Raw genomic sequence first — 9,533 nt, forward strand, 5'->3', positions numbered from 1 at the left:
AATTCATATAAAGTTTGGTGTTATCAAGTCAAAGAGATTAGAATGGGTTTGAGAGTTTTAGTTTGGAAAAAAAGTAAGAACTTTATACAACATGAAGTTACCAAATGAAGAAAAATCAGATATACAAACTTACACAAACGCTCAGATCTGTTATGAAAGGGAGATATGTGAGAAGACTTCGTCAGAAGACTTCCAGGTAAGTCGTCCTGGAAGTCTTCTAGCGCATTATATTTTAGACGACTAACAGGTAAGTCGTCCCAAAAGTCTTTTAGATCTGAAAAACTTACATATCCAAATCCAAATATGAAAAACCTGCATATAAAAAAACTTTCAAATGGCTTAAAACAGAAAAAAAAATGAGTAGAATATTAGATAGATCTATCTTTATAGAACACACAAAAATACATATCTAAAATTAATAGATCTACATTTAAATGAGTGGAATATGAGGACCATGTGATGAAAAATCTGCAAAATAAGATAAACTATTGAGAAAGACATGAGACAAAAATAATAAATTGATATAAAGTTTGGTGTTTATAAGTTTTAAGAGATTAGAGAGAGGTTTGAGAGTTTTAGAATGAGGAACATATCATTTTGTTGCAGCCATTTGAGAGGAGAAGAAAGAATGTGTAAATTTTTCTTTATATATGGAAAATTCCAGTAAGATTAAATATTTTCGGTTCAGAAGACTTTCAAGTATGTCTTCTAATAAAAGACTTACTAGACGACTTTTATTTGAAGACTTACTAATTAAATATGTAAGTCGCCCTGAAGACTTCAATATTTTTAACAGGAAACTAAAATATTTTTAGCGGGAGTTTGAAGACTTTCAGAGAAGTCTTTTAATCGCCAGACGACTTACCTGTTAGTCGTCTAGACCCTAAACGCAACCTCTAAACTAAATTAACTAACTAAACACTTCATAAAATCAAATTAAACTTAAAAAGTGTTTACTATACACATAAATAATCACATGTAGGTAAAAATTTAATTTTTCAAAAAAACTTTTAACTTTCCAAAATCTAACCTAAAAATACATACAATACTACAACATATGTTGCCAAACCCTAGACCAAAAAATATCATGATTCACTACTTTCACTCATCTATCTTGAAAACAATTCAATTTTATTATATCTTAATTTATATAACTTAAAACTGTTTATAATTACATGATTTTAATTTTTCGCTTATCAAAATATTTTTACAAAAATTTATAAATTATTTTTAAGATCAACTATACCGGACGAGTTCCGTGGACGTCGTCCAGAAGACTTAACAAAATCTCAGAAGACTCAGAAGACTTAGCGGGTCTATAGTCGTAAAAATAAATTCTGTTTTTTTGTTTGGTCACAAGAGGTTGGCTGTAATTTCACAAGGCTTTTGGGTTACTTTTGCATTTGATTCAAGTTTGGGTATAGTTTTGCTATCAAAGTCAAGTTTTGAGTCATATTTAGCAAATCTCTTAAGAAATAATATAAATTACATTAGAGTAAGATGTTTAAATCGCTGGAACCAAAAAAAAACGTTACAGTACTTAACTAAATAGAGATCAAGCTTGGAACAAAAGTAATAACATGGTTGAAATAATCCAGTCCGGAGAACGCAAAACGATCCGACTCTTTTATAGTATCTTGTATCAGTAAAGAAGGTTGTGTGATAATCGGGTGAAGATATAGTAACCTTGTTTTGTCAAAAACTGTGACCGGTGATATTGGAAAACCATTGTATTCGCCATATAACCGAACAATCAGTGTTAGATTTATACTGTAAGTCTTCTCCCATACCTTAAGTGAATTCAGTAACCATATATCCTGAATGTTGTTGCGTTTCATCTCGGATACGCAGAGACGATTATGCAGACTGCACATGATACTTCGATGAGGATCTGCATGAGCAATCGGAATTTCTGACATCACTTGAAAAACCTCAGTGTGAAGATCAAAACATACTATCTTTGTTGTCCCATTAAGATAAGCAGTAAGCCAGTTAATTGATCCATCTAAATGTACCGGGTGAGATTTGAAATCATCACATATCAGGTGTGGAGAGCCAATCACATGTCTCCATGTATAAGTGGTGAAATCAAAAACCTCGCAAGTAGTGGTTTGACCATCTAGATCTGGTTCTAAAGGATTGTATAACCACACAATCTTGTACTTGCTTGTCACAGCGTCTTTACCAAACCCTAGAAAAGGTCGTCTGGAAATACCTACTTGAGAAACTAAAAACAAAACAAAACCAAAAGATATAGCAAAAGGGATTAATCAAAGCAATAATGTTAATAACATAAAAGAAAATAATTAAAACTGAGATTTACTACTAAGATTGTTGATTTGTTGAATCATAGCCGGAGGAAGAAATCGACACCATCTAGTCGCTGGATTGAAGACATACACCACTTGTTCAAAATCGTAGATGCAAACAAGACCATCACAGCTTTGAGTGAATTGAGTACTTGTTCGATTTGGTTTGGGGATATAATTGACCATAATAAATGGATCAAGTAATTCCAAAGTCCTTAGCCAAGGGTAAGGATTTGATTCACAGCGAAGTTGATCACCCCCTACGAGTATATGGGGATCTCGTGACTGCGCTCTGATCAGATGTCTCAATGCAAAGGATCTCGATTTGATCATCGAGCTCCACTGCTTGGAAACAGATGTAAATCTTACCAGCGATTTTACGTCAAGTCTCTCTAAGATCTCTTCCACAAGAACCTGTGGTACTTCTCCCATATCGCTTCTGTTTCTCTTTCCTTTTTGTTTCATAGGTTAGACTTAAGGTTTTGCTTCTTCTTTTCTTTGATAACACACTTTTTTGCATTTATTTACCTATAAATGTCCGTTTTTTTTTTGTGGCTTGCGGCAATTTCGGTATTTGTGTTTCCTAAACCATATCGACTTTGCTTTTTTCCAGAAAAAAATATAAATATATATATATACTTCTTCCGTTTTTTAATTTAAATCGTTTTAGAGAAAATTTTATGTTCTAAATTATATGATGTTTTCGATTTTCTATGTATAATTTATTAACACTTAATGTTGTATGACCAATGATAATATAATTTCTATTTTATTATTGGTTAATTTGTGGTTAGGTAAATAATTAATGATATTTTTGTTTAAAAAATATAAAAATTTAACGAGGAAAGCCCTTTTAGTTCAATAGTTTGACTAAGGGTTCATTAATGCTTTTACACCAGCAGGTCCATGTTTTAATTCTCAGAAAAAACGATTTATTAAACAATTATGCAGGTTACAGAAGAAATGCTTACAAGGAATCTTCAACATGGTGCAAATAAACTCGGTCAGACATGATCTTCGTAGGACGGCTCAGGTGATACAGTTAGGCGTAGATCCTTATAAGGCAGGTAGTATTGTCGGTTGTCGATCGTCTATGTAATATTTTTCAAAATTGTAATATCATAATAAATCAACATTAAATAATTAATGATGTTTTTGTTTAGAAAATATAAAAAATTAATGATTATTTTAATTTATGTGTTTAATTTTAAAACCACTTATATTAAAAAACGCAGAGAGTATATGTTTTTAATCTATTTTACATTCTTCAAGATTGCAAATTTAGCATATGCCCATTTCTTTTGGGTCTAAGAATGCAATACGTGTGTATTAAAGGTAAGTGTAACTTTCCAACTTTTTCATTGCTATGCGGGTAAATATTATCGATTTTCCATTTATTAATTTGCCAACTTTCTCGGCTCTAAAACGCTTCCAATCCTTATCTTTTCAACTTGGATTCCATTCCGGTTTCAGTTCTGTTTTTTTTCTTCAGTTTTTTGATATTTTGATTTATAAAAATCAGTTACTATATTAGATTCATATCTAATTTTGTTGGTTCAGTTTATATACTTTTGATTTTTGGTTTTATTCGATTGTATACCAAAATACTTATATTTATCTTTAATAACAAATTTTAATTTATATGATTGAAATCAGATTTATTAAAACATAAAAATATAGTCTTTACTCTAACTTTTGAAACTAAGATTTGGTTAGTTTAATTTTTAAAATTAAAATAAGAAAACAGTAATATCATAATATTATTATATAACTATATTTTAGCACAAATATTTACTATAAAAATTATGTCTTTAAATTTATGAAATGAGAAAGAAAAATTGCATTTAACTTATAAAAACAAATTTCATCAACTTATAACAAAGTATTAAAGAAATGTTTTAATTATGAATATCATATTAATAAAATAATTATGCATATATTATTACTTTTAGTATAAAAATTACTGAAATATTTTTATTATTCGGTTATTTGGTAAAATCAGTTAATAAATCAAACCATAGCTGTATATTGTAGTTACTTAAAAATAAGATCCATTTGGTTTATTTGATACCACCAAATCTACATCACTTTCTCTATTTCGGGTTGTTTCGGTTTTCCTCGGATTGAATACCCTTATTTGTTACCTACATTTAGGCATTGGCCTTTGGGGCCTTGCATTCGACGCCATGTTGGATTCAGTTTGGATGATTCAGATTTTTGGACTTTTGATATATGTTCATAAATCTTATCCGGGTTTCACTAATTTTTAAGATGTGTTTGATTGGCTTTGGACCAGATTATAACCAATGTCTGAGTCCAAGAATATTTTTAAAAAGCTTAAAATTTAATAAAAATACTCAAAATATATAAATTATTCAAAAACTAATTTAAAACTAGTTACACTACCTAAATTAGCTAAAATGTATTTATAATAACAAATAAAACAAAGTACAAAAATCTTTAAAATGCCAAAATATCAAAATTATCTTAATATATAAAAAACATTAACATATTTAACTAATTTTTGATATTTGAGATCCTAATTTGGATTTCGGTTCGGTTCATATTTTCAATTCCGTTGTGGATAATAAATTCTGGTTTATCTGGATTCTCTTGGTTTTGCGTTCTCCTTATCTTTTATGGTTATAGATAGACCTAGGTGTTCGGGTTTGGATCGGGTATTTTGGGTTTTCGGCTTCACCTCCTAGGTCCAGTTCTAATATTTTATAACTATTGGTCGGGTTTGGGTAAATACCACTTTGAATTTGATTCTAATTTGTAATATATCTTAAAACCCAAAAATCGTTCGGACTCAAGTTATATCGGTTCAGTTTGAATATATCCAAAGTAAAAGATAAAATCTAAAAGTAAAACATATGAAAAAACACTTAAATTGAATAGAAAATAATCCAACACACATAAAAATTAATATAATAACAACAAAGTGCTAAATTAAACATGAAAACAAGCATAATTTGTAAACAATATACCTTACCTTATAGATAGAGTAGGCTTGTTATTTCAAAGAGCAAATGATGAAGTACTTATGGCTTTTTGTAATATAAAATGTTGAGAAAGATTTTTTTTTTTTTAATTGAAGACAAAACAGTGACATAAGTCACATAACATGTCCACTATGAAAAGAAACGAGTCCCCACAAAAAAATTCAAGATATTATCAGGAAGTTCCCATTTCCGGCCCAAAGCTAAAATGGGCCTTATGACCATAATACGTACATCTTTTGACTCTCTGGTCCATTCATAGATTCTCTGATGTCGCTGACGAAACGCAAACACATGTACTTGTTAACTCCAGTACAATCTTTAGATACGCAACAACAAAATCTAGACACAAAATTCAAGTGGGGCCCATATGAGATCTTCCACTGTTTGATTTTACTGTCTTCAATTCTCCAACAATTTTGACATTGCTGTCTTTAATTCTCAAACAAGCCACTAGATCAGAGACAGAAAGCGTTTTCATATTACATTTTCCTCTATATTTCAAAGAATGACGTTACAGCCTCTTTTTTTCTGTATTTGAAAAATTAGAATTACAAAATTTTAATTGATGTATTTTATTTTCAAATTGAAAAATAAATTTTAATGATTTAAATGTGAAAATATTATTGAGAAGCAAATAAACTTTATACTAACTAAAATTAAAAAAATAATAAATAAAATAAGTATTTAATTTTCTTCATGTGTGTGAACAATCTAAAACATTGTTTTCAAATATGGAAGCACTTACAAGTTTCGAGATTTTGGGACATACTCTTTAAAAAGATCAAACTATGAAGATATCTGTTGCAGATCTATAAAACGTAACTAATTCGTCTTCAAACGTAGCATATCTCGAGTTCGTAAACGATACTGCCTCGTAAACGATACTCCCTCCGTTTTTTAATATAAGTCGTTTTAAGATTATGCACATAGATTAAGAAATTATTAATTTTTTATATTTTCTAAACAAAAATATCATTAATATTTACCTAACCACAAATCAACAAATAATAAAATAAAATGTATATTATCATAGGCATATAACATTAAGTGTTAATAAATTTTACATAAAAAACTGAAAACGTCATATAATTTGGAACATAAAAATTCCTCTAAAACGATTTATATAAAAAACAAAGGGAGTATTTTTCCAATCATTAATCATTAGATTTTGTCTCTCAAGTGTTCATTCCATTAATGATGTATAGAAATATGTTGTGTTAATTTGATTAGCTTATGTATACGTTATAGACCCATATTCATCTGTAATTACTTACTTTTGACATCATAAAAATAAATACTACTAGAAATAAGACAAGTTCCACACATATAAACTAAAGATTTAAACTGGTAATCACTAATTTGAAATTTCTAAACTAAACTCAATCCAGCGTTTCGTTTGTATAGATTCCAAACCGGAAAACCGTTGGCTTTCAATATCATCCGTTGGATTCGTCCCATAATCAAACGGTATAAGTCTGTTTCTCTTATCAACTAGTAAAGCTTCCTTATTCCACAAGTCTCAATACTTCCCCCTCAAAAGCTCTTCAAAATTCTCTCTATCTCTCTCTCTCTCAGAACCACATTCAACCCAGAGACTTATTGAAAACCCTCTGTGATTCTTTTTTCTGTTCACTATCTCTTCCTCTTTCACGCGCTTCAATGGCGGATCAAGAAGATCAACACACGGGTACGTCTCGTTCTGTTGTTTCTTCATTTGACTATTTAAGAGTGCGATTTACATGATCGTTATCGTCAACAGGTGAAACACCAGAGAACCGGAGTCAAAAAGACACTGGTCTAGAGTCTGAAGATAAACGCCAAGATCCTCGCGCTGGTACGTCTCTGTTCAGAAACACTTGTCCGATTGAAATCGCTAATGGATTCTTCTTGCAAACTTTGCGATCATAGTTCCTGGAATCTAGGGTTTCGGTAGTGTGGGAGGGTGGTTTTCTTGTGTTTCATATAACATTTTCTAGGGTTTAGTTAGTGATTTTGAGTTAGACTAGCTAGGGTTTCAGGATGACTCTGTTCTCTCTGCCATTGATGTATGTAAACGTCTGGACTAGAGGGTGATTTTCTTGCTTGACTTTTACAGAGGAGGTGAAGGAAGTAGAAGCAAACCCACTGAACATATCTGTAAGGCATCTCTGACTTGACTTTTACAAACAAAGTTTCAAATTTCATTCTCTTTCTTCTTCTCTGTAGCAGGACCATGATGATAAGACACGTGATGATAAACTGATAGAAGTCACAAAAACAGAAGCTCTTGAGTTTCTCCTCAATGCTTACAAAGATGTAACTTCAACAATGGTAAGCGCTTGTAGCTCTTTTTCTTCTTCTCTATTGGTTAGGTAAATTGTGTTGCTGGTTTCTTCTCAGGAGAAGGCTAGGGTCATACAAGAACTGACAGATCATTGGAAGGAGACAAAAGCTAGTATTCCCCCCCATGTCATCAATCCAACAAGAAAGAGAAAAGGAGTTGACAAGTTCAGTGACATCGATCATAGAAGCTTTCAATGCATCTGTGGACAGAGATTCTACCAACAAAGCAATTTAACCACACACAGGAAGAGATGTAGATATGCAGAGACAGAGAGAATCTTCAAACTTGTCCCCAAGAAGATGAGATCTGTCTTCAATATCTTCTGTGCTCCCTCTGATGGAAGTCAGAGAATTAAAAGACAAAGTAAGCTTAGATCTGCCTACAACATCACTGAAAAATCACTTCCAGTCAGTTCTAGTTCCAACCAAAGAAGGGCTATTGAGTCTGTTCAAGCTGCCTTCAAAGGGTCTACGACAGAGGTAACTACTTTTTCTTTTTTTTCTCTAGTCATATCTCTTTTGGTTGCTCATATTGTATTTGTTTCTCTTCTTCAGGAGAGATCTCTCTTCATACACAGTTTGAGGGAAGTATGGTGTTTTTCAACACACAGTCTACGTATGAAGACAAGAGAAGATGCAGAGATCAAACATTCTAGAGCTCAGATTGACTTGAGCAATTTGCAGAGGGAAGAGATTTTGTCTCAAGTTGGTCCAGCAATAGCCCTCCTTAAGTTGAAGCAAGATTCTTTTCCTCCTCATGTTGATGTCGATGAAGAAGAAGAAGCATGACAGCATTATCTTGTGCGCTTCTTTGGGGGCATCAGAGGAACCTACATTCTTTAGACCACTATCCTCTTTTAGACACGTGTTTTTCTTGGAAGACTACCGTTTTCAGTTTTGTTTCTGACCTAGCAGATATAGAAAGTGAAACTCTATATTGTATTAGAGAATGGACAAGTACAATATACAGAGAGATTGCTTGGTTAAAAACTCTAATGCCTTAATAGCAGATGGCTTTCATGCATCACGCTTAGTGTTACTTCTCTCTTTCCATCCGAGAAATCCGCCTTCACCGTCTCTAGCACAGTTTCAGCCGGAGAAGCTCTTTTCATTCTCTTAAGAAAACTTGCGGCACTGTGGTTTTATTTTTAGCCACCGCTTGTGTTGTTACCCTCCCTTACTTGATCCCTTTTCTTCTGCTCATAGCTCTTGTTTGAGATCTGCTGAGGCTGTTTTCCCTCTACGCATATTCGTGGAAGCAATAGTAGGTTCTTCATATGTATTAGAGGCTTCTACTTCCTCCTCTACCTCTGAAACTGTGTTTTGTCTTTTTCTTGAACGATTCAGTGGCTCATGCAGATGATCTAACTGGCAAGGAATTTTAGACAAGCTATAATACACATTGACATTGTTGGCTTTTCAGACAAGACTGTAACTTAATTGGTGGTGAGGTTTGTTTAGACATGTAACTTTATATGCAATCCATGTAGTAGTTCCAAGACAGTGTTAGACGTGTAGCTTTAGCAAATATCAGCTACACGTGTTTGTGATGAACCACATCTTTTTTTTTTGAAACACACTTATATTAATTAAAAGAGCAAAGTTAGTTGGGAGGATTAAACACTCCTGCAACCACCACCGAATCGGTTACAGCCAAGGCAGTTTTAGCAAGTCTGTCTGCTTGGATATTAAACTCACGAGGAATCCAAGTGAAAGAAACAAAATCAAACACAGAGATGAGGGAGAGGATATCCGACACCACTCCATAGAGTTCAGGTATGCAGTCCCCTGAGTTAACCGCTTTAATCAGTTGTGAGGAATCAGATTCAAAACGTATCGCCTTCAAGTTGTCGCAGATGCCCATCTTCACCGCTTCAAGTAGAGCCAAACCCTCCGC

The 9,533-nt window shown here is 32.5% G+C and overlaps 2 protein-coding genes across 2 annotated transcripts; one reads left to right on the plus strand and one right to left on the minus strand.

The window, feature by feature from the left end:
- Positions 1-1,455: 1,455 nt before the first annotated feature.
- LOC106356839 (F-box/LRR-repeat/kelch-repeat protein At1g09650) lies at positions 1,456-4,325 on the minus strand. The gene is made up of 2 exons (XM_013796564.3): positions 2,324-4,325; positions 1,456-2,227 (listed from the first exon to the last, which is right to left on the minus strand). The coding sequence occupies exons 1-2, from the start codon at positions 2,772-2,774 to the stop codon at positions 1,545-1,547; spliced, it is 1,134 nt and encodes a 377-aa protein (XP_013652018.1). The 5' UTR covers positions 2,775-4,325; the 3' UTR covers positions 1,456-1,544.
- Positions 4,326-4,390: 65 nt separating this feature from the next.
- LOC111214632 lies at positions 4,391-9,214 on the plus strand. The gene is made up of 6 exons (XM_022717640.2): positions 4,391-7,001; positions 7,074-7,148; positions 7,410-7,450; positions 7,520-7,624; positions 7,694-8,116; positions 8,192-9,214. Exons 1-6 carry the CDS (start codon positions 6,974-6,976, stop codon positions 8,423-8,425), a joined length of 906 nt encoding a protein of 301 aa, XP_022573361.1. The 5' UTR covers positions 4,391-6,973; the 3' UTR covers positions 8,426-9,214.
- Positions 9,215-9,533: the final 319 nt, after the last annotated feature.

Source organism: Brassica napus, chromosome A7 (assembly GCF_020379485.1).
Source record: "Brassica napus cultivar Da-Ae chromosome A7, Da-Ae, whole genome shotgun sequence".
Classification (NCBI taxonomy): domain Eukaryota; kingdom Viridiplantae; phylum Streptophyta; class Magnoliopsida; order Brassicales; family Brassicaceae; genus Brassica; species Brassica napus.

Coding starts and splice junctions, on each gene's coding strand:
- LOC106356839 (XM_013796564.3), bottom strand. CDS start 2,774: ATGAAACAAAAAGGAAAGAGAAACAGAAGCGATATGGGAGAAGTACCA. Junction 2,228..2,323: donor ACAAATCAACAATCTTAGTA/GTAAATCTCAGT, acceptor TTTTGTTTTTAG/TTTCTCAAGTAGGTATTTCC.
- LOC111214632 (XM_022717640.2), top strand. CDS start 6,974: ATGGCGGATCAAGAAGATCAACACACGG. Junction 7,451..7,519: donor CAAACCCACTGAACATATCT/GTAAGGCATCTC, acceptor TCTTCTCTGTAG/CAGGACCATGATGATAAGAC. Junction 8,117..8,191: donor TCAAAGGGTCTACGACAGAG/GTAACTACTTTT, acceptor TCTCTTCTTCAG/GAGAGATCTCTCTTCATACA.